General features: G+C 33.4%; 1 protein-coding gene across 2 annotated transcripts; it reads left to right on the top strand.

The window, feature by feature from the left end:
• The first annotated feature begins 2,338 nt into the window (after window positions 1-2,338).
• LOC106880543 (protein jagunal) lies at window positions 2,339-24,885 on the top strand. 2 transcript variants are annotated; one of them, XM_014930531.3, is made up of 3 exons: window positions 2,339-2,562; window positions 18,287-18,370; window positions 24,045-24,651. In XM_014930531.3, exons 1-3 carry the CDS (start codon window positions 2,474-2,476, stop codon window positions 24,523-24,525), a joined length of 654 nt encoding a protein of 217 aa, XP_014786017.1. In that variant the 5' UTR covers window positions 2,339-2,473; the 3' UTR covers window positions 24,526-24,651. The 2 variants fall into 2 exon arrangements, with proteins under 2 accessions (XP_014786017.1, XP_014786018.1); XM_014930532.3 differs by lacking the exon at window positions 18,287-18,370 and having other exon boundaries at window positions 24,045-24,885.
• The last annotated feature ends 1,772 nt before the right edge of the window (window positions 24,886-26,657 follow it).

The following is a 26,657-nucleotide window of genomic DNA, read 5'->3' as shown; positions in this document are numbered from 1 at the left end:
CACTAAAACCATTTTTTTTAGATATACGCTGATTAAATTTTAGAGCGTCTCTTACGCCCAAACGTCCTTTATACCATCAAATAAGCTATTCGATTATAAAAGGATGATTATATTCGTCTTTCACACTTTATTGACCAACGTTACATGTAAAGTCATGTTGATAGAAGTCGACCACAAGGATCAACAAGTTTTGCTGAGTTTTGTCGTATGAATGTAGTCGTGTGTACGCTGTATGCGATTTTGGGCATGTTATATTGTTACTCACAGTTTTGTGTTGAATAAAGCCTTCAGATAATGTCTCAGTTACACAGAATGTTCCGAAACAATTCACAAAAACCTTCATAATCTTTACAAATAGTAAATATCACAAGCTCGGATTGCGCCCACATACTATGTTATAGGCAAAACAGATTCTCGAAATTTAAACCTTTCCATCGCCTGATATGTATAAGTTTAACTCATACTAAAGCACTGTTCTCATTCTAAGACAAAGCAGTTGTTACACAAACATTTTAGACAGCATCCTCAAAATATTAGTATCTGATTAGGAATATTTTTACTGTAATACATTATGAGAACACCACCGCACAATATACTCCATAGTATAGTTATTAAATAAGTTTCTGCCCCTCTAAACTAGAACACTGCATACTGCTCGATTCGTTGTCTCGCCCGCCTCCGCATAATCTCGACTGCGTCTCACTGCCCCCAACAGTTCAACCCTGTGGGACTGCACGTATTTGTCAGACATCAATCTGTGAGCAAGATAAACATAACGTCTTGCTCACCAGTCTGTTAAGATCATCGGCGTTGTCTCCCCTCCTTGACTAAAACACAAAAGTAGTCCAGTTATCGTCACACATTATTCATTGTAAGAGAGACTAAGTGATATTCTACAACTAATGAATGTATATATAGCAAAGATTTAAAGTTTGTAGTAAGTTTGGAGACCCTGTTGTATTGGCTACTGATCCATTCATTATGCTATTGCAATGGCTCGATAAAGGAATTAAGAGTGCCAAGACGGTGATCGGTAGGATGAGAAAGCCAAGTTGTAGAATAAATAATTGGAAAACATGAATGAAAAAGAGGATCAACAAGAAACTGTAATGCAAATATATATCTTGATAAAGAAACTGTCATGTCAAAGAGACTAAAATTTAAAAGTGATGGTTGTGAAAGAAACCCTGAATGCAAGCCGCTGAAATCGGGTTCCTCCGAAGCTTCTATAGAGTGATGTTACTAGACAGGGTGCATAGCTCAGAGATAAGGGAATTTCTCCAGATCGAATCCCAACTTTGCATTGAGAGGTGTAGCTACAGATACGTGATTCGAATGCAGCAGAAAAGAATCGCAAGGCAGATTCTTCAAGCCGAGCCAACCGACAGGAGGCTTAGGGGTAGACCAAGAACGAGATGGATGGATGGATAATATCCAGTCTCAGTTGGTTACGCTTGGGAATCCAGCCGTAAAGTGTAATGTCCGTTGCTTCTGATAGGACTCTTTGGAGGAGATGCTTGAAGACTGAACTCCAACGACCTTCCCAGGAATAGTGGACGGAGAAAATGGGTGGATGGGGTAGAGGGAAGGATACTTAAAGTGTTTTTCTAGATATCTTGAAAGACACCTGGGTAACAATGGAATATACAACTTGTCAGTTTTAAAATTGGAAATGCAAGATAGTTACTCATAGATTCCCTAAATTTGACGATGCTTTTCAAATTGATGCCCTGCCTATTGTTGATTTTTCTCTTCTGTAGATTGTTAATAAAAATGTTGTTAAAAGACTTGCGCATATGTAATTTGTACATTAAATTAACTCGATTACGAATTTTTTTTTTAATGCAAATTTAATGTTGAAAATGTTTTGAGAGAAAGCAAATTTACTAGGCGATTGCGTTGTTAAAACTGTTTCGATTTTTTAAATTTACAAAATATATATATATATAATACTCATATTTCATTTTCTTACGTTAGAACAATAATATAAACTTGATGAGAAGGAATTGAGTTCAATAAATCAACCTCACAATTCACAGGGCCATGATTTACCGACATCGACCAAAGTCAAACCCACGAACGAAGAGGCCGTAACTAAATACGTACAAGGGATTTCGTGAGGTGTCGTAAATTTAGTCTCTCTTTCAACTTTTGATTTTTTTTTTTTTATATTACAATGAAAATATATAAAAGACATGATTAAATATAACCATTATTTTTCAATTCTGTAAGCTGTATCCATCTACCAAGTTGAGATGTTACATATGTCAGGAAAGCTTAACGTTATAAAGGACCAAGGGAGTTCACTCTAGTTCAATTGCAAGCGGAAATTTAACACTACGCATGCGTTGGGCACCAACCTTTGTTAACATTGTCAGTCATTTTCATCTGCTAAAGCAATGTTATAACAAGTTTCGTGGCTCAATTTTCGAGAGGAGAAAAAAAAAAATACAATTTTTTATATTACGCTGAAATGGCGTCAATGACTGGAAGCCGGCCAGCTGGTTCTGATGGAAGTGATTTTTGGCACCGAGAAAGTATCGCTTGGCAACATAAACAAAGGTAATTAACTTTTATGAAGAACTGAAAATTGTATATAAATATGTATGTGTATATTTATATATATATCCCGTTATAAATAGAAAATTCTCATAGGAAAGTTATTGCCTCCTTATTAGTACCTTCGATTTTTTTTTCTTTCTAAATAATAAATCGCATAACTTTTTTTATAATCAAACATAAATTTAAGTAATAAGTTTATGATTGGTTATTTAAAAAGTTATTTTCCACTGATAATAACAGAAATTTTGAAATGTATTTCATAGTTTATATCGAAAACCTTCAGTGACTTTTGAACTCCAATATGTATGTACGTGGGGCTATTTGATAAGTGATACTGAGGTTAATGATCGTGGTAATATTTTCTGTAACCCATTATATCATAGATTGTCGGTGACTAGAAAATACATGAAAGTTTTTTGGGGTTTTTTTTTTTAAGAATTACAATACTGATCTTTTTTTTTTTTTCTTTTCTCTTCGGTTCCTATCGAAAATATTTACTCGTTCTTCCAAACTTTACTCATGGATACAGAAACAGTATAATATCAAGACAAAATGATACATTTTCTTTAGTTTTTGTCTCTGTGTTTTGCGTTCAAATCTTACCGAAGTCGACTTCGAGTTTTATATATCTGGGATCGATAAAATAAAATATCGATCTTATTTATATTGGAGTTGATTCAGTCCGCCACATTCCCCCTCACCTGAAAATGTGTAGTCTTGTGTCAATGTTAAAACGTTCTTAAATGAACGTTGTTTTTGTTTGTGTTGGTTTATATAATGAAATACTTTGAAACCCCCGACTCTGTAGATGGTAACTATCTTTGCAGTCTAATTTATATGGTAAATAGATCATAAATCTCCAAATATATCAATACTTTCTTCTTTTCTGGTTGTGTATAAAGTAGCGATGTATATGTTTGTATGTGCGCGAATGTTTTGCAGCCAACTGTTCTTTCTACATTTTACTATCACGTTCTTTTTCTCTTTTTATTTCTTTCGCTCTCTCTCTCTCCCTCTTAATCCTCTCTCTCTCTCCCTCTTAATCTATACACTATCATCTGCTTCCGTGGCGAAACATTGTCGAACAAATCTTGCTAGTAACATTTTTATTTTTTGCCGTGTCTCTATTACCTTCTGCTACTCGAAGGCTTCTCTCTCTCTCTCTCTCTCTCTTTAATAGCATTTTCATTCCATTCCACGTGCTCAAAAGCCTGTTCCCTCTATTACTTTCACTCTCTCTTTCCATATCTCTCCTTCCCTCTCTCTGTGTCTATATTTCCTTGTTTGGTTTCTGCTTAATAGAAATACACAATATGTGTGTGTGTGTGTCATTTGTTTCATCGTACTAAAACATAAACGTACTCAATACACCCGAATAGAATTTATGTATATGTGACAGCTAGGATCACAAACCCATACCTAAAGGCTTCGTTCGTACCATTATCCGTTCTCCTTTTCTAATAACTGGATGAATACAGATGTAAGAAACCGTTTTTAATCATCGTTACTACACACACACACACACATGTAGTGTGCGGCGGCGAGGAGTTCTCCACGCACAATATCCACATCGAATTGACTAGAAACTATAATGCAGTTTCTTTCTTTTTATTTATTTATTTATTTATTGTAGAACTAGCTTTTATTAGAGCGGTGGATTTCTTTCCTCCGGTAGTTGCGAACCTAATCATTTGACTCGTTTTATGCCATCTAAGTGCGATATTTTGTTTATTTTGGCATCAAATTCCGACCAAAGTAGGTACCAGTAAGATACTGAAACTGTTTCCCTCACATGCGGTACCGAATTGTAATTATGAAGCTCGAGTTGTTCACGATATTTTGTTTGGTTTCGCTTATTTAATTGAACATTCAACTTTTAACAGTTGTCTTTCTATGCGTGAATGGCGGGGTTGGAATGAAAGATAGATAGTTACTCGGAATGTGTACTATGTGGTGGTGTTATTGATTGATTGCTTTCACTAAGAATATTGATATTCTGTTTAAGGGTAACCTTATGTTACCATAGAATTTTTAAATTTTTTTATTTCTTTCGTTGATGCCTTGTGCAACAGAACTCAATTTTTCCATGTTTATAGTCATATATGTCTAGTAAAATACCCCGAACCCCTCTCGTTTCTCTCTTTACCGTGTTGATATGACTTCTGTGCTGCCAGTTGAGTTATCCAACTGCCTAGATGTTGATGCGTTTTCAAGCAGCTGTCCAGTTCTGCCCTCCCCGTACAATATTTTACAGCATTTTCATTGCTATTCATTCTCACTTAACTGCAACCTGCTTACCTTGCTTTATATATTGCAGGTTCATATTTCCTTTCTTACCTCTATCTCTCTCTCTCTCTTAGTGGATACAGGCAGTTTGGCATTCACTGACTGATAAGGTGTTTTGCTACCAAATGGTGTAGATTTAATTACCTTGCACTTCAGTATTCGACTGACATGATAAATCCATACAAACAATTCAGATTAAAACAGTTTTAAAATTCTGCCGCTTTTATAATTATCAAAATATATTCATTATAAAATAAAATGTTTTATCTTCTGAGACTGATCTTCTCCACCCCAAATACATTATACCTGAAAAATAGCAAGAATACAGAAGAGGCAAATCATTTCAACCAAACCTTGTCAAAATAAGCACCATGCAAGAAGCTTTTAAAGTAATAAAGAATAATAATGTCATTGAGAATCATATATATAAAACTGCATGTATCTATGTATAATGTTCTACAATTATATAGATTAGCTATCTTTTTAATTAACTTCATAAGTAAATGATCTTTGATTTCAACCTTTGTATATTTATTTTTAACTTTCAAATGGTTTAAATTTCTGTTTCTCTGCTAACTTAGGATACAGGTTCTGAACATATGTTTATATTTAAAACGTGGTATACTGTATATGGTTTTTTCCTTTGTTTAATGAATAACAAATGCTAAGTTCACTTGGTTAAAATTACATTGATATTGACCTAGCTATTCATTCTCTCAGGAAAATAGCAATGAAATTCATAAGATGTTATAAATTGTTGGATCAGCTGTTCTACTGAGGGTTAATGTTTCAAACATGGCTAAGATAAAATAGCTTATGTCCCAGTGTCAAGGACACTGTTTTATTCCTAAAGCATCTCTTGAAAATTTACCATATATTCTGGAGGACAAGGGTTACATTTTTCATAAACCAGTTTTAACTTCAGGGTGTTATATTTGTTAAACTGTATTACAGAAGAAAAATATTGTAGACTCTAAGTGATCAACATGATCTATATATCACTAATCCACTTACAGAGCATCTGAATAAAGTATGTGAAAGTGCTTAAGCTTTGTTTTATTAGGTTTTTCTTTTTTGTTTCAAGGTGTATCTTTGAAGTGGGGCTGGCCTCGATGCCATGAAATATGGTATATATCTTCAATGTCATTGCTCATTTGTGGTTCTCATGTAAAAGAGGGCTTGTATTAATTTGTGATGGTTACAGCGAGTGATATTTTCTCCAGAAAATGTATATCAAGAACTACATTATTGAATGTGCTCTTTTTTTAAGACGGTAGTATGTGATTTGAGGGAGATTTGGCTGTTATTTCAAGAAGGTCAAGCAACCATGTAAAAACTCTCATGTTTACTTGTTTCCTGTGGTGAGTTCAAATTCTTTTGTGAAAAGCCAGTTAATCCTTTCACAATGACTTGCTCCTTTTTAGTAGTTCCCCTGTGTTATGAGACATGTATGTACATATAAATGAAGTCTATACAAAGATTAAACTTTGTGATAAAGTGAAAAGCCTTGAAGAATGTGTAGAAGTACAGCACTGATTTCTGAATTGCACATTGTTTTAAAAGTTTTGAGAAAAGATTGTTATTCACGCTTCTCCTAATACCCTTAGTAAAGAAAGGAACTTTTCCAACCATTCTTATATCTTTTACTTGTTTCACTCATTAGACTGCAGCCATGCTAGGACACCACATTGAAGACTTTTGAAAATTATTTATACACACATTGCTTGTGTATGGATGGGTGCATTTGTGCATATGTCTTTTATGCAGATCTGAATAAATCCTTGACTATAAAGTGAATTAACTAATTTTATATTGCATCTTTCATACAAAAGTAATGCTGCTTGTTTGAAGAGGGACAGTAATGGTGCAAGTTCTTAAACAAGATCTTCACTTTTAGCTATGCCATGGATACAGTGATGAACCAGTATGGTTTTGGTTAATTTGCTCTATTATTATATCTTTCTGTAATAAGAAACTTCAGTTACACTTATTACATTCATGTCTCTGCTATATATTTAACCTTTGTGATACCAACCCACCTAAGACTGTTCCTGGTTCTATGATACACACTTCTTGTTTTAATTAATCATAATTAAAAATCTTCCAGGAAAATTTCATGTTAATGTATGCTCCAAGCACCAGTTTGACAATGACAAAGTTTCTATGAAATATTTCTTTATTTTCAAAATGAATCGAAACAAACACAGTGTATGTCAACAGAAATATGGTAACAAGAGAGTTAAGCAGCTTTATTTGTTTTGTTTATTGTTGCCAATTCAAAGACCCACATTAACACAAATACTACAATATCTGACAGCACTTTTGAACATACCTGAGTAATACCAAATGCTTGAGGCTCAGTAAAACTTACAAATGTTTCAGCACTTTAGCATTTTCTCAAAAGAAAATGACATATGAGAAAATACTGAAATCCTGAAACACTAGTACAATTGTAAAGTATTGATAAATAAATTTGTACTATTATATTTATCCCTCTTTAAGTCTCAATTTTCATATATGTAATCCATGAACTATAAATTTTGTGTGTGTATGTATGCATACACACACACACACACACACGCACATTTTTATGTTTACTCAATACATTCTTTTACACATATTTCATTGACAATGTCTGTTATATTAGGATATACCTTGAAGCAGATTACATCACCTGATCATCAGAAAAAAAACATTAAAAAAATACTTTAAAAGTTATATAGAAGCTTTCAGACAGTGATATGTTGTGAATCATCATACCAAGGATCTGGTGGTGAAACTGGGTAAAAGATTAACCTTTAACACATTGTAGGCACATCATGTTGCTGTGCAAGTTATTTCCCCTGTAGCTCAGGGCAGTGGCAGGGGAAACAATTCTAGAGAAAATGTAATGTGCTAAAGGTTATGTCTACCACTCAGAATTTATACATATCATCTGATGGGCTTCCAAGATCAAGATCAATTCAAAGTTTTGGTTCAATAGAAAAATACTTACCTGGGTGCTATGCAACAAGGACTGAACCCAGACCCACGTGATTGCAAAATTGAATGTCTTGACTACACAGCCATATACTGGATAGTTTTGTTGGTAACACGTAAAAGCACCCACTACACTTTCTGAGTGGTTGGCGTTAGGAAGGGCATCCAGCCGTAGAAACTCTGCCAAATCAGATTGGAGCCTGGTGTAGCCATCTGGTTTCACCAGTCCTCAGTCAAATCGTCCAATCCATGCTAGCATGGAAAGCGGACGTTAAACGACGATGATGATGATGATGATGATATCATTTTTGGTTCAGTGTCAGAAGGTTTCAAATATGAATAACTTGCAACTTAATTCAATTATTACATGTTTTAATATTGATTATTGTAAATTTGAATATTGCATGTTTGACTACATCATTTAAGGTGTTTCTTCTCATTTTGTCAGTATTAGATTAATGAAGAAAGCAATGAGCTGACAGAATTGTTACCATTGCCTGACAAAATGCTTAGCAGCATTTCGTCCGTCTTTATGTTCTGAGTTCAAATTCTGCCAGGGTCAGTAAAATAAGTACCAGTTGAACACTAGAGTCAATTTAACTGACTTAGCCCCTCCCCCAAACTTGCTGGCCTTGTGCCAAATTTGAAACAAGTATTAGGTTAATGAAGGTGAAATTAGACGTAGTAATCAAGAGCAATAGTGTTATATGTTGTTGTATATGTTATTTCTTCATATCTTGAACATCATCAGTCTTCACCAGATTTCAGTTGCTTATGAAAATATCTTCCTATAGATGCAACAGGTTTGTGCAGATAGGTCAGATGTCAATATGTTATTTGTATAACAAGGGACTTACATTTGTATGGTTTGTTGGTTTTAGGTTTGTAATAGCTGTTTCTTTGAATTTATTTTCACTGAATCCATCTCTGTACACCAGAACATTCTAGTCATTAACTGTGTGGGTACTATAAATAATGTGATAATACAGAAATGCTGAAAATAGCAATCTATTGTTATTAAGATGAGCCAATGAGGGGATCTTTATGTGGGAGATTGACTGACTTGAAATAGCAGCCAAATTTCTTTCAAGCCACAGCCTATTGTCTTTAATAAGGGGAATATGGATATGTTGAACAATATAACCACGTAATAAAAAATAGACAAGACAGTCATGACTGGAACAAAGGCCACACAATAGTAAGTGTCTAAATTAAGGTTTGTGAAATACATGTGTATGGAATGAAGGCATGAGTAAAATTGCTATGACTTTACTGTCTTCAGTACTAAGACTCATAGGACTAGTCCACTCAGTCTCCATGGCCTACAAGTAAACAAAATCACAGCATTGCTCCTGAACCGGATTTACTTTTTTACAGCTGAGTAGACTGGAGCAACATGAAATGAAGTATTTTGCTCCTGAACGCAACACACCACCTGGCCCAGGAATCAAAGCCACAATCTTGTGATTTTGAGTGCAACACCCTAACCACTAAGTAGTGTGTCTTCACTGAAGTCGCTGGGAGAGAATACAAATTATAGTTAATTTAATACTTTGCCAACATCAACTCTATAACAACACCAGAAGCATAAGCCATAATAATGTCAATCATTTATGCTAACAATCTACACATTACTGTGCTTATATATATATATTCCCCCTCTTCTCTCTGTCTTTTTTTATTGCATATATACTGGCACTCCAACAGTCACAATGACAAGTGTTCCAGGTGATTCAATCAATGGAACAACTTCCTTGGGAAGTTAATGTACAAGTGGCTGAGAACTCCACAGACACACATATCCTTAACATAGTTCTCAGGGAGATTCAGTGTGACACAAAATGTGACAAGGCTGGCCCTTTGACACACAGGTACTACTCATTTTTACCAGCTGAGTGGACTGGAGCAACGTAAAATGAAGTGTCTTGCTCAAAGATACAACACACCATCAGGTATTGAACTCAAAATCTTACAATCGTGAGCTGAACACCTAACCATTAAGCCATCTTAATGCATATGTTATAATGTGTTGTTAATAAGTACAGATTATAAAGATAAAAATTTCAAAGTCTAAGATTCCAGTTAGAAGAAATTATGCAAAAAGTACAGAACTGGATTAGTTATGGCAAATTTTAGATAAATGCCTAATTATGTGAATTTAAATTTTAGGGAGATGTGTTTATGTGTGCATATACCTACTTGTGCTATGTTGCACATGTATACAATTTCTGCTTTAAAAACCAGCTATCATATTTTATTTTGTGTAAAGGAGTTTTAGAATAGTAACAATTAATTTCTTTATGGCTATTTACCATTGGACAACATATTTTTTATTCTTGGAAAATTTAAATCTATCATTGGCCCTTTTCACACCAACCTACCTGACACTGCCCTTGGTTCTCCGATGTAAATTAAAATCTTCCATCAAAATTTCATGTTAAATAATATTCCAAAGACCACCTTTTAATAATGACAAACTTAGTTTACTGAATTCTTAATTTTTTTCTAAAATTAATCAAAGCAAAGCAGAAATGTGGCAACAGGAGGGTCAATAAATGGTAGTTAAAGTTTACATATTTATAAATAAAACACTCTATCAAGACAATTATTAGAAATACACATTTTTCAGGTTTTCTAGGTGGTTTCATGGCTGGTATTTTCCCCTTGCAATGTCATCTTTATTCAAGCAGGGAGAACAAAGACTATTTTTACCTGAATGCAAGTTAAGTAAAGAACTGGGTGAAATAAATAGATATTATTAAAAGAATGTAGCATTTGAGATTGCAATGAGAAAACACTGTTAATGCTGTTCAGGGTACTAATGATGATAGACCTCATTTATATCATGCACACACATTATAACTGTTTTGCTGTTTAAATCTTTTTTGTTTAAATCAGTGTTCATTATATAAAAATCTCAGTATTAAATAGTTAAAACATTTATGATTCAGATTTTTTCATGTCTAATAGCTTTCACATTGTATCACTCATTTATGTGTGATACAATACTTCTAAAGGATATGTATGCCAAATGTACTTTTATCGGACAGAAACAAAATTTCATTCTTATTCTATATATAATATTTCAGATAGGAAAATGTATTGAAAATAATTCTTCAAAAGCTAGTCAGTAACTGATATAGCTATCTATCAGTTAATTTTTTTTTTCTTTTTTCATTCTTTTACTGGTTTTTAGTTAATTTTATCAACCTCAGTATTTATTTTATGAATCTTTATCAAATAACTTACTTCACCTAAAAGGGTTTGATGCACTAATTTATCAGCTAAACCCTCACCAATATACAACAGGCTTCTGCACATTTTTAGATACCAAATATCATCTGCAACACATAGGTCAAACTGAAGCAATGGCAGATAGGAAACTTGCCCAAGGTACTGTGCAGTGGGATTGAACATGCAATCCTGTGGTTGTGAAGTGGACTCATGAAGCATACAGTTATACCTGTGCTCATATTTCGGTTGAATTGAGTGTTTAAAAAGTTCCTTAATATATATTTCAGCTATATATTAAAAGAAGCATTTGGTTGAAGCTGATGCATTTGACTCAACATTGTTGAAAACTTTTTTTCAAGCTGGCAGAATCATTAGCACACTGGGCAAGATGCTTACCAGCATTTTGTCCATCTATACACTCTGAGTTCAAATTCCACTAAGGCTGACTTTGTCTTTCATCCTTTTGGAGTCTATAAAATAACTACGAGCACTGGGGTCAATTTCATTGACTTGGCCCCTCTCCTCCCCCAAATTTGCTGGCCTTGTGCCAAAATTTGAAACCATTATTATTATCATTATTATTATTATTATTATTTTTCAATCCTATAAGACCTACTCAGGAGCATAGCACTGAGTGTGCAGACCACACAATATCGTCACTTTATGTATGTGTGTTTGTTGTTAAAGGTATGTTACATTTAAGGAATGTGGCTACCACTCAGTGCAGCTAAAACTGATTCTATGCCACTAGGCTTACTAATTCCTGTTAAAATAGCTTCTGGAGGGAATTAACAAAATATGAGGCAAGTGGTACTGGTTAATCTAAAGATCCATTCTTCATGACATACATGACTATGCAAATTTCGAATTTGAAAGAATGACTTGTAAAAGATGTTCTATTTTAAATTCTTTACTTTGCATATTTTGATTGCAAAACTTCGTTTTTTAATATATTTTCTACTCCAATAAACACAATGTAATTAGTTATGTACATTGGTGCAAGTGTGGCTGTGTGGTAAGCAGTTTGCTTCCCCAGTTACCTGGCTCTGACAGGTGTCTTCTGCTACAGTCCTAGGCCGACCAAAGCCTTGTGAGTAGATTTAGTCCACAAAAACTGAAAGAACCCCATTGTATATATATATATATGTTTATGTCCTTGTTTTGATATCATGTGATAGTTGTAAATGATATCAGTGCCATTCATTTCCAATATTTTGCGAGAACATGTCTGGCCACAGGAAAATATTTACCTTGCTGGGAAACTGGTGTGGGTTGGTACAAGAAGGGTATCTGACCATAGAAAATCTGCTTCAGTAAAACTGTCTGATCCATGCAAGCATGAAAAAGTGGACGTTAAAATGTTGATGATAAAGTATTCATAAAAGATTTAATTGCACATTTTCAAAAAAATATATAAATCTTAAGTTCCCAATTGTGTTGGGTAATTTTACTAACAGCACATAGCAGGCATTTTATACTAAATTACTGCTTCAAATCCAGACTATGAAGCATTAATCTCAAAGCTGTTTTGCATTCCTATTTTCTTTTACAACAATTAAGTAATGTACTCTAAAGTTTATATTCTAACATTTCTTTTAAGAAAAAAATTTGCAAAATACTCAATTATATGATATATAATTATTCTCAAGAATAATTATATATTGTTATATATTTATTATTCTCAAGGAATTTTCTGACATAAAATGTTGTTTTTTAATAAATAAATTAATTTTAAAATATAAAGATTTAATTCTTCAAACAACATTCTCTTTTTGCTTTTTCCCCAGTTCTTCTAATCCTTACTATTTATTTTCTTTTATCTCAACGGCAATAAACACACATTTTATTAATAGTAACTACTGTTTGGCAGCTTTCCAAATTCTTCTCCAGATATTCACATCCCTGCTACCTATGATTACTTATGCAACAACCGAAAATTGTTCATTACATAAGTATAATTACTCACTCCAGAGATGTTACTATTTTCGTAAATTTGGTTGTCTTTAGAATTTTAATTTTCTTTGCTTGAATTGTTCTCGAAAAATCAACTCTAAAAATGGTTTTCAATCTCTTATCCCAAGCTATTAGTCAAATTTTATTTATTTCTGAGAGCTATATTTATATAATTCCTGCTCTTGTTTCTACTTTCATCTTAGAACTACTGAACGTGGTTTAGAATTTACACTACAGAATCTTTCAAAGAGGATTATCTCCCTTTAATTTGCTTTCTTCTTAAATAGACACATTTTTGTCTAGTTAAATATGTGTTAGTATGTTGTTGAACTGCTAATATTAGAGGTAAAAGTGGGGAAATTGATGTCATGAAAGAGAAAATCACTATCAGATGTTCAATTCAGATTATTCAAGGTATTTCAAAAAGTAATAAAATTATTTTACTGATTTATTTTATGTTTTTGTCCAGAGGAACAGCAGTGCCCATGATCCATTACAGGACATCTAAGACAGGTGGGAGGGAGGGAAGCTGTCCCCAAACCTGAAACCTGGCCCAGGTGCTTGCAACAGAATGGGCTCCATCAATTGCATTAAACCAGGTGATGGGTTAGGTGTGTGTATACATGCAAGAGAGAGGGACAGACACTGTATATTACTTGTTCTGTATAATACTAGTTCTTGAGTAAAACACTTCATTTCATGTTGCTCCGATCCACTCATCTAGCAAAAATGAGTAATCCTGTGATGGATCAGTGCTCTATCCAAGTGGAGAATATATATGCTAGAGAAACTGGGAGAATAGCCCTATGCTCCTTACAGAGTAATGTGGACTAACCATATATAATATGGGTGTGCTTGTGTATATATATGAGTATGTGTTGTTGTTTAGTTTCTGGGGATCCCTAATTGAGTACTCCTATGATTAAGGGTATTGCAGGTGTGACATTTATTCAAGACAGATATGAGTGACATTTGGGCTCTATTTTGAGTGGGTCAAACTGTGTGTGTGCAAGTGCAGGCACGTGTGTGTGTGTGTGTGTAGTTGCAATTGTGTGGTAAGAAGTTTGTTTCCCAATCACTTGGTCTCAGGTTCAGTACCACTGCATGACACCTTTGGCAGGTGTCTTCTACTATAGCCCCAGGTCAACCAAAGCTTTCTGAATGGATTTGGTAGACAGAAACTAAAAGAATTCTGTTATATATCTATGTGTGTGTGTGTGTGTGTATATATGAATATATGGGTACAGGACGTCACCAACTGTGTAAACAACATGAAATACGTAGACAAACAAGTAAAATACGTAAACAATGAGAGAGAAAAATGGAAAACAGGACAAGTAAACACAGAGAAACAACCCTTCATCAGTTGTCGACTATTTATCTACTCATTTTGAGCATTCAACGACAATATGAGTCTTCAAAGACAGTTGCTCCCATAAATTCTAAAATAAAATTTAGGATTTATGGAGGGTCAAAGTTGGGAACAAAAACAGGACAGTGGAGACATACAAGGAAACCGAACGTTACAGTGGTATGTATGTGAGGGAAGTGGTACAGAGGATTAGGTTGGGTGAGTGAATAGGTAAATTTGCAAGAGTTCAAACAGTGAGAAGGAGTAGGTGGTGTTAGGGAGATAAGTTGTGCTGGGAGAGATTCGTCAGGGACACTATGTGTGCAGATATGTGCTTGAGTGTCTGTGTGTTTGTACAATATAAAATAGGACCATTGTTTGAAAAACTTTAAAGAATGGACCACTTACTGCAAACAGTAGCATAGTGAGTGAAATGACAAATGGACAATTGAACATTGTTTTTCACTAGCCTACTGGCATACATATAAACAACCAAACCAGCAAAGTTTGTCTGCATCACAACATTGCATAGAGGAGTAGCAACTCAATTACATTAATGTAATTAATTTAGTACCTATTGTAGACAAAATGAGTCTCACACCAGTAACAGACCCAAATGGCTTCCCAATCCTTCTCCTAAACACATGCAAAAATGGTCCTAGCCAAACCACTTACATTGCTTTTCCAAAGTTTCCTTGAAATTTGTAAACTCCCAAATCAAAAAATTCCGAAGGAAAGTATATGTTCCATCGGTAAAATTTTGAAAACTTTTTCACTGAGTTTATATTTCAACACGACCATGGAACAAATTTTCAATGAAAAACTTGTTTTTTGAAAAGAATTATCATCATCATCATCATCTGTTTTCCATGCTGGCATGGGTTTGATGGTTTGACTGGGGCTGGAGAGCTGCACCATGCTCCAGTCATCTGTTTTGATTTGGTTTCCATAGCTGGATGCCCTTCCTAACATCAACCACTTTACAGAGTGCACTGAGTGTTCTTTTATTGGCACAGATGCCTTTTATATGTCACCAACATAGGTGCCTTTTATATGTCAACAGCACTGGCAATGACAGTGATTCACTTAGCTTGACATGTTGGTTGCTTGTCATGTTGGTTGTCTTGGTTGCTTGTCATTACCTCCATGAGGTTCAACAACCAAAGATCATATTTCGCCACCTCATCCCACATCTTTCTGTGTCTACCCTCTTCCACAGGTTCCCTCCACAATTAGAAATTGGTACTTCTTTATGCAGTTGTCTTTATCCATATGCATCACATGACCATACCAGCACAGTCTTCTCTCTTGCACACTACATCTCATACTTCTTATACCCAATTATTCTCTTACAGAATGATTTTGTAAATGATTTTATGCATGGTTTGCCTTCATTAGCATTGTATGAAAGTGAAGCATGGACCCTAAGTGTCATGAACACCTAGTGACTCAGGGTGTTGACATAATGACAGGCTACTAATGAGAGCTGTAAATCAAGTTGGATGACCACAAAATAAATGATTCAGTTCTGGATGAGATGGGAGCAGAACAAAAACTGATGACACTAATTAGACAGCAAAAACTGCCCACATCCTGTCCGTCCTTGATTGGAAATCAAGCATTCACTGTAGACAAATACAAAGATAGTGTGAGACCCAAAAGATCTGATGAAGTGAGACTTGTGGAATGTACAGAAATGTGTATATAATCTCTATATCCCCTTATCTTCCTCTGCTTCTTTCAGCTGAAATAGTTGCAAAATATAATGCTCTAATAACATACTGGAATATTCAGCTCTAAAATACCATTGTTCAAAATATTTTATGAATTACTCCTTCAAAGCTTGATTTAGGTTTGTTTGTTTTTTGTTGTGCTTTTGTTTTGTTTTGGCTTTCTTTTCTTTTCTCTTTCATTTTTTTTAAGTGTTGACTATCTATTTAAAATATATTAATAGAAATAGCTATGTCAAAAGTTTTCAAAGTTGTATATCATAGGTCAGTTGAAATACATCTTTTGTTTTTCTTTTTGTTTATTATATATATGTATGTATGTATGTATATATATATATGTATGTATGTATGTATGTATACCCATGCATGCATGGAAGATGGACGTTAAACGATGATGATGATGATGATGATGATATATATATATATATATATATATATATATATATATATATATATAATGTCCATTTAGTACTGACTGTCAGAAAAAAGACTACTCAATACCATGTAGAGATTAATGATACTTTATTTTGGTTGGGTCAGTCTCTTGTTACTTGGTACTTGATTCAGCCAAAATTATCATCATCATCATCATCGTTTAACGTCCGCTTTCCATGCTAGCATGGGTTGGACGATTTGACTGAGGACTGGTGAAACCGGATGGCAACACCAGGCTCCAATCTAAATTTGGAGCCTGGTGTTGCCATCCGGTTTCACCAGTCCTCAGTCAAATCGTCCAACCCATGCTAGCATGGAAAGCAGACGTTATATATATTCTTGATTTTGGCCATGTCTGTCTTAGTATAACTATGGCCTCAAAAAATTTATCTTTTAAGTAGAAAGAATGAATCCTTTTTTACCAATGGCAAAGAATTTTCACCTTTATTCACTCATTTTTGTCCATACAAATACTTTGCTCCTCTTTCATCTATCACAGAATAATTATTTGATGACTAATACATAAGCTTATCCTCCTCCTCCTTGCCATCATCATCATGCATTTGTTTTCTATGCTAGCATAGGCTGGATGATTTGATTGGCTGCAACAGACTGGATCACCACATCTTGTTCAGTTTTAGCTTGCTCACTACTTTTGGATATCCTTCATAACACCAACCATTTTACAGAATGTACTGGGTGCATTTTATCATAGAACCAGCACTTTAACCCTATAGCATTTAAACCGGCCATATCCAGCCAAAATAATCTACCTGTTTTATTTTCAAGTGGGCCAGATCCGACCTTGTGCACTTACCCTGCAATATTATTCTGAAAATAAACAGTTGCATCATCAAAATCTCCAAGCTAGGTGATAGTGCCTGATTAATTAAAATTAATGTGACTAAATAAGTAATACATTTGACAGAGAAACCTGAATGTTGTAGGGATAAACGTTGTCTTATCCTCACCAAGACTAATGAGTCTTCTTAAGCCCTGCTTTGAGAGGACTCTTGTATATGAAATATGGCAAGAATAATATTTATGAAATATCATCATCATCATCATCATTTGACATCTGTTTTTCATGCTGGCATGGGTTAGATGGTTTGACAGGAGCTGACCAACTGAAGGGCTGTTCAGGCTTCTTGTCTGCTTTGGCATGGTTGCTATGACTGGATGCCCCTCTTAACACCAACCACTTTACAGAGTGTATTGGGTGCTTTTACACAGCACCAACATGGCTGCTTTTTACATGCCACCAGCGCCTATAAGCCTGCGAGATAAGGGTTGCAAGGGACAAGCCTGTATGCAAGGGACAAGCCTGTATGCAAGGGACAACCATGCTTTTACTTAATTTAATATGTCTTTTCAAACACAGCAACCCACCAGGAGTTATAGTCCCAACATCCGTGTATCCTTCCTCACCACTTCGTCCCACATCTTCTTGGGTCTACCCCTTCCACATGTTCTCTCTACTATTAATTCCCTGAAATAGTGATCAAAACAACATTTCATAATCATTAACCCTTCTTTTTCTAATAATATTCACTTTATACTAACAAACATTAAAAGGAACTATTTTATGAATTTTATTGTTTTATAGATACATAACAGCAATGGTTCATGTAAGAAAGAAAAATAAATAAAATATACACTCGGTTTGTTCTTGCATTCACACAGCTGTTTCCAAAATCGGTGCTGTCCCCCCACCCCTTTTGTGATTCTATAAAAGTGGTACTTGCTTTCTCTTCAGTGTTCAAGACTGTTTTGAGCCAAAACGAAAAGTAGACACAGTTGTTGTCAACGAACTTGACATTCGTCAAGCCTGTCTTGTTAGGTATGTCTAGCTAAAATCTGTCAACGCATGCTTTTAGTAGCACTTCTAGTTTTCATATCAGTACAAAAATATGAAGTGATGTTACTCTATATGTGCCGATGTGTATTTTGCTCCTGTTTTTGACTTGTTCTTCTTTTCTATTGTTCTAACTGCAAATAGAATTTTCTTGTGAAATTTCGTTTTATGCTGTCAAAGAATTTTCAAGATAACAAATTTAGGAACAGTAGAAATTCTAATTAGTTCATGTGAAATGGAGTGAAAAACTTACAAAGCACTTTGTCTTTTCCCCCACCACTCCTTGTTTTTTTTTTTCCATTGCATTAAAGATAATCCTTCCGCAGCATTCTTAATAGAATCAGTATCAAGTTAAAACACTTACTGTTTTTTAACTTAGTAAGAATGTTTTTGTCACCATTTTTGGCTGATCTCCTCTTATAAAGAAATCTTTATTTTCAACATGGATTTATTATATTTTCGTTGCAAACTAGCTGCTTTAAAAAAAAAAAATGTTTTCTGATATTGCTATAGTTGCCATTATAGAGCAAACTGAAATTCTACTAGTTAATTCACTTGTGTGCATATGTGTGCTTGCATGAAAAATTGGGCTTTAATGTCAACTTAGTATTTTTGTCCTTACAGTCAGCCATAACTTTTCCGTATTGATCATTATTCTTTTTCATTGTATTTTTTACACATTGAAGACTGTGAAGTGACAGAAATTGTTATTATACAAAATGCCTCCTCACAGTGTTTATTTGTTCTTTGCTAAAAACCTACCAAGATCAACTTTGCCTTTCATCATTCCAAGGTCAATAAAAAAAATATTAGTCTAGTACTGAGGCTTAATTTAAACTACTATGTTTTTCCTCCAAATACTATGGTTTCAAGTCCATCTCAGAAATCATTATTTACTTGTTCACCAGAGCTGTTTTGGGGGTTTACTTTTGGAACATAACTTCTTAATAGTTTAGATTATAACTGGGAGAACAAGATTCAGTTTTCATCTTACCCATTAATAACCGGGGCATTTTTTTTTTTTTACCTTATTTCATTCATTGGTTGATCACGTCGCTTGTTCATACAGTTAAATATCTGCATTCATAAGTATTTCTCAAAATTATAGTTGTAAAACACTTACTCTTTTACTTGTTTCAGTCTTTTGGCTGTGGCCATGCTGGAGCACCGCCTTTTAGTCGAGCAAATCGACCCCAGGACTTATTCTTTAGAAGCCTAGTACTTATTCTATCAATCTCTTTTGCCGAACCGCTAAGTTACGGGGACATAAACACACCAGCATCGGTTGTCAAGCGATGTTGGGAGGACAAACACACACATACAAACATACACACACACATACATGTATATATGTATATATATATATATATATATATATATATATATATATAACAGGCTTCTTTCAGTTTCCGTCTACCAAATCCACTCACAAGGCTTTGGTCGGCCCGAGGCTATAGTAGAAGACACTTGCCCAAGATGCCGCGCAGTGGGACTGAACCCGGGACCATGTGGTTGGTAAGCTAGCTACTTACCACACAGCCACTCCTACGCCTTGTTCAAGAATAGAATATACACAATAAACACAATTTCCAAATACATTTTATTTACTGTTATAAGATTCTTCTTTCCTTTTTTTTACTGTGATATGATAATAATAATTGGTTACTATTGTTGGATAACCCTGTTAGAAGACCAGTGGCATGAAATAACAAACTGAATATATTTAGAAACATTTGATCAGCTTTCTAATTAAGTTATTCTCTTGTGATGGACATTATTCCTATTTCTAAAATTGTAGAGAGACATTTGTAGAGGATTTGGTTGTCCTATTGCGTAGGTCAAGTGACTTAAAAACCACTACTAGTTTGAAAGAATATTCCTCAATACTGTTAGAATATTACAAATTTATATACAGCTTACTTTATTTTTTCATTTTATTATGATTGTTCTATCTGTGAATTAAATAATAATAACATTAATAATACTTTGAGTACAAGATGTTGATTTTATTTTCCCTTCAATCTTTTATGAATATGTATCATATTCATGCATAATACACACTTTTTTCTAATGTTCAGGACAAATTTTTAGGGTGTGCATTATACACGAGAACTAAGTGGTATATCTTTCCCAGTTGAGGGTACCACCATATTTGGGGTGACATAACAGATGCAAATGGGTATCTATTTTGTCCGAGTTAACTGATTCATAACAAAGAATTAAGCTCACTGTAATAATGTTACACTTTTCTGTAATGGTGAAAATAGAAAACTAAATTTTTTGGCACACTTGGCAGAGGTACATACAATGGAATTACTTTTATCAACTTTCAGTTTGGAAGTCTGGAATTTAATATGTCCTTCATCAAAGATGCAACTTGAATTATTTGATGTGAAGATTGAATTAATAAAGGAGTCAATAAGGATAATTCATAGATACTATCATTATGAAAATGTAAATTATAAATTGAAACAGTTGAGATTTCTCTCCCTAAAATATTATAATTAAAATGAACTGTCACTACATATGTTTTTATTGAAAAAAGTGAGTGTTTTATGAATGAAATTATTTCAATGAAAGCATTTACTTTCTCCATTGTCTTTTTATATCCTGTACAATTTGACTTTTCACGGGTTGTTTTTACTACAGATAGATTTTCACAGCCTACACTGGGAAAACTAATGGCTTTGTTTGGAGAATACATAAATTTGCTCTTTGTTTGGGCAACACATGAATATTTTCAGTATATATTTTAGACTGCAGTTATAATAAATCTAACAAAACACTTTTTCTATACATCATAAAGAAAAAAAATACATATTAGACACAAAATATTTTTTCCAGGCTTTCATTAATAGTGCACATTATATGAATAAATAGAGTTAATCTTCAAAGTTCTCAATGGAATATAAGACCTGGATCCATAAAAATTTGTTATATATATATATATATTTCGTTTTTGGATTTGGTTTGCAAGATTTTTTTATGTGATTTCGTGTGTTGAAGCATATTCTGTTGTGTCTGGGGAGAGTCATTTTCTTATTGTGCCTTAAAATTTAACACACTCACCATTAAAATTTCCACTTATTTCTTATTTTTATTTTCCGAAAATTTTCGTTGCGTCTTGCAACCTTTTCAATAAAATGACTCTCCCCAGACACAATAGTATATATATATATATATATATATATATATATATATATATATATATATATATATTCTGGACCAAGATTTATGGTTTGAGCAGAGATGTTGGACTAAGGGGTTCATTTTTATTTATCAGAATAATAATAAATATTGTTTCACAAGATTATACTCCACCACATTTTACTAATAGTATGTAGAATTATGTAGATTAATTGACAAATGGAGCCCATTTGGATGGTTATGTCTGGAGATATGATCTCCAGTCATGGCACCCCCTTTTTCTTCCCTTTAAGGCCAGTTATCTACATGAATCACTCTAGAACTATCAATGCAATAATGAAAGCAATCATATCCATTTGTAATAACATCAGTGCAGATAGCATATGAAGAGTTTACAGTATGTATTTCATAAAATCAAAATTCCTTAGATGTCTAAAACCACTGTTTGGACATTTGTTGTAATCTCAAACATTTAATCCTTTACCATTTAATCCAGCCATATCTGGCCCAAATATTCTACCTGCTTTATGTTTAAAAAAAACTGACCAGATCCAGCCTCTTACACTTACCCTACAATGTCATTCCAAAAGTATACAAACACACCTTTGAGAAATCTTGAAGCTACAAGATGATGCATGGTTAATTCAAAACAATGTGAATTAATAAGCAATACATTTTACGAAAGAATCTGAATGCTAAAGGGTAAAATAACTTATTTGTCTTTCAGTGGAAAGTGTCTGGTACTAAGTTATATCACTGACTTAACCCTCTTATTGCCATATTCCTGCTGAAATTTTTTTTTTTTATTTTATTTAATTTTGAGCATAATAAAGAATTTAATAAAAATAACTTTGTCGTTATTAAACCAATGATTGGAGCATAAATATTAAATTTTCATACAAGTTTCTAACGCAGATAACTTTAAAACAGGTAGTTTGTATCATAGAACCCAAAGCAGTCTCAAATGAGTTGGTATCAAAAAGGCTTGACATCAAACAATCATCTATTTTGTTTTATTCTCTACTTTTAGCATTGTTGAAAGAATTGTTTATATTTAATTTTCTCACTCATTTGCTACTGAAACATAGCTAGAAGCTTTCAAGCACATTCAGATATATTCCTGTTGGCATACATTTTAGGGGTCCAAGATCAACATTGCAGAAGATACCTGTGCAATAAGAGCCTTATATTATTGTGCACATTTTCCTGCATTACAGCTCCCTTTCAAATAATATGGCAGAAGAAACTAAGGCCCTCTAGAATATCTACGCCTAAAGATAGTGCAAATTATATAGGTTTGCTGTAGTCATGGAACATCCGCTAACAGATTGATTTGAAGTACATATGGATCTCAGATAGGGTTGCATGCTTTTCCCAACCACTTTGAGATCTTCCTAGAATTTGTCATAAATGAACTAAAAGATGTGGATAAAATCTGGCATTCATAAATACTATCAGTAGATATTAGATATGTTGGTGATGCAACCTTAGTATCTTTGACAAATTGAAAATATCCACTAAACAATTAGGTAAAGCATGTAAATAAAAATAATAATAATTGGAGTATGAAAATAAATGATGCAATCAGGCAAGAATATGTCACTTTGCAAGGAAATGTTCACATTGGATTGCTCTGAAGTAGAATATGCTGCACAATTTGTGTCTTCTGACTGTTGTACCAAATTGATTGGAAGATATGAAAAGAAAGATCTTGCTAACATCTACAGCATTTGAAAGTCTAAGACACAAAATCTCAAACTAGTAGCTGAGTTTTACAATGCACATTTCTCCTAATTGCAATTTATGCTTTAAAAATGTGTAAAAGTATTTGGAATGCAACATTTACATTCTCTCCTCCCCCCCCTCTCTCTCTCTCTCTCATTTATATACATATATGTGTGTGTGTGCCAGTGGCATGTAAAAAGCAGCCAGTCCACTCTAAGGTTGTTGTCTTTAGGAAGGGCATCCAGCCATAGAAACCATGCCAAAAGAGACAATTGCAACCTGGTACAGCTCTCCAGCATGTGCATGCATATGTGTGTGTGTATGAGGTAGCCATGTACCTCCTCTACTGCAAGGCCTCTGTCATACACTAACCTCTCATCACTTGCAAGTTACTTGGTAACCTTGCTAGTGCTGGTGTCCTCGAAAATGCACCCAGTATACTGTGTAAAGTGGTTGGCATTAGTAAGGACATCCAACCATAGAAATCCTGCCAAAGCTGACAGAAGAGCTTGGCACAGTCTTCTAGCCTAACAACTCCTATCAAACCGTCCAGCTCATGGTAGCATGAAAGATGGATCTTAGACAATGATGACCAATGATAATGGGTTTGTTTGCATATATGTATGTATTTGTCTTTATTGTTTTAGTTGAGTTCACCTGAGGTAGAATCTTTTGTCACATTTTTTTAATATATATTACGAGTTAACTTATTTTTCTAAATCATTTTTTATGTTTCAAATTTTACTCCAATTAACTTGCTTGCTTTTTTTTTTTTTTTGTTTTTCAGTTGCATAAATAAGTCTCGGCTGAAGTTTGATATTGTTATACACTCGATGCTATCCATTCTCATGTTTATACGCCTTCTGCCCTGCTTGGTTGCCTTCCTGGGGACATCATCTCTAGAATCAATTCGCAAATGGGATGTCCCAAATGCCAGACCATGGGAATACATCTGGTTCATAAGCTCATTATCTGCCTACTTGGGATGGAAAGCAATGGCTAAGAACGACACAATCCTCATTAAACAATACATTATTGGTAGTGTTGTGTTTGGAGTTTTACCTGTCCTATATGGATTTGTTGATCAAGGAGATGACTTTTATGATTACATCATGAATAAACAACAATCATCCAAGATGCTTGGTTTTCCTGCTGTTCTTATCTGGTTTATGTTTTTGGCTATCTCAGCACAAATCCATGGGCTAGGCTTATATTTCTCTATACAATTAATCAAAGCCTGGAAACCCAGGAAAAAGAAAACGAAGTGACATTAATTGCAGATGATACGACTTGAAATTTGAAAGAAAAGGGAAAAAAAAGTAAAAAGAACACAAAAAAAAAACAGAAAACAAAAATGAAAGAAAATTAATAAATAAAATTATATTAAATTCAAACATATTTCTATTAAATACATTTTTATTTAATTTTTACATAAAAATTATTTTGAAATAAACTTCTGAAAATTCAACTAAAATCTAAAAAAAACAAATGGAAGTCTTGAGCAGCTTCTAGACCTTTCAGCCTGTTTCTGTTTTCCAGTGATATCTGAAACTAAACAGTGTGTATGATGATATGGTTTGACCATGACTGATAACAGTTTCTGAACCTAATATATTATTCTCTACTAATTCTGTATCCATTTGTCATGTTTTTGAAATTATCTCTAATTCTTGTAATTTATTTTCATGTTAAAAACAAAAATCAAAATGAAAACAAATAATTTGCAAAAAAAGAATAATAATAATAATAATAATAATAATAATAATGATGATAATGAGGATAATGGTAAAAATTACCTCTCTAACATTATTTTGACTTCCTGAATATCTTTCCTTTTGTGTGAATGTGTGATGGTTACTTCTTCAGGACAAACACTACATGTCACCTTATCAACATCCCATATTTGTTTGCTTCTGTTGTTTCTTTCCCCTTTTTCTGCACATATTACTTTGGAACGACCGATACCTTTACACAAACTTAGAACTTTCACAGTTTTCTTACTTTGTAAAGTTTTTTCTGAAATAATATATATATATATATATATATATATGATGATGATGATATATATATATATATATATATATATATATATATATATTTATTTCAGTAATTTTATGAGCATATATATATATATATATGTATGTATATATATATATATATATATATATATATATATATATATATATAAAAAATCTTTTTAAGTAAGTTTACTTGTTGTTAGAGAGAAATATCAAAGATAGCTCCAAATTCATACTTGTTGGAATTGTTCTCTTCTAAATATCCAAATTATCTATTTGTAAATTTGAGATATAAAAACAAAATTTCCTCATATTAATATTAAAATAGAGTCCTAGTTTCATTTTTTTGTTCCACTCTATTTTTAAGGTAGCATAGATTTGAAATTATATTGTATTTTTATAAGAGGATTCTTTAATGCTTGGTTCAGTTTTTTAGCACTTGTTAGTATAGCATCAAGTGGCACTGATAATTTTAATTTTCATCAAGATATTCTGAAGCAAGTGAATCCAGCTGCCTTGGCCAAAATTAAGGCTATGAATGTTGTGAGTCAGAAGCTTAGCGCTCTAACCATTCAACCATGATATTTGTGATTGTTAAGAGTACTAAATTTCGCACAAAATAAAGTGGGTTGTACCACTAGCTGCATTACACTTTTGCAGTTCGACTATAACGTCTGTTGCCAAATCCCAGTCAGTAGTGAACATACAAGTTGCTTTTCCTTACAATCAATTTGTTGCACATAAATTATAACTATACCAGTTTGAAATTCTGTGTTTTAATAAATAACATAACATATCAGTTTTCTGTTAACCTTTTTATCTTATTAAAGGTTATTGTAGGTTAAAGCACTTAACATTTCCTGGTTGGGTTTCTGCTGTTGATTATACAATGCTTACAGGTTGTTACATCCATCTCACCTGTTAAACTCAGCAACTTTCATTAATTTATTAAGACTAGTCCTCCTTCACTACTATTACAGTATAATTTTGGCAATATCACTATCCTAAACTTCTGAAGAATATGCTTGTTGCTATAGATAATGATTTAATTCCAAAATTTTCCTAAAGTGCTGCCTCACTTAATATCAGCTAAATTTAAATGAATTTACTAATGTATTAGGAAATTGTTGTTCTCTTTTCACTATCAATTATTCATAATGTGTACCAGTTATATACATGTAATATACAGCAAGTATGTAATTATTTTGATAATTAAAATATATATTTACAGTACAACTTTTCATTTACACTGATTTCTTTTCACATTAGTAATAATACATTATATATTTTATTAAGCCAAACACTTTTGCTTCCAACACTTTTCAAAACAACAGATACTTGATCTACATTTTTTTTTGGCATGGATTGGTATCCACATCTTA

The sequence above is a fragment of the Octopus bimaculoides genome, chromosome 2 (genome assembly GCF_046866305.1).
Source record: "Octopus bimaculoides isolate indiv1 chromosome 2, ASM4686630v1, whole genome shotgun sequence".
In the NCBI taxonomy this organism is placed as follows: domain Eukaryota; kingdom Metazoa; phylum Mollusca; class Cephalopoda; order Octopoda; family Octopodidae; genus Octopus; species Octopus bimaculoides.
Note: the sequence above shows the minus strand (reverse complement) of the source record. Positions and strands in the feature narration are given on the sequence as shown.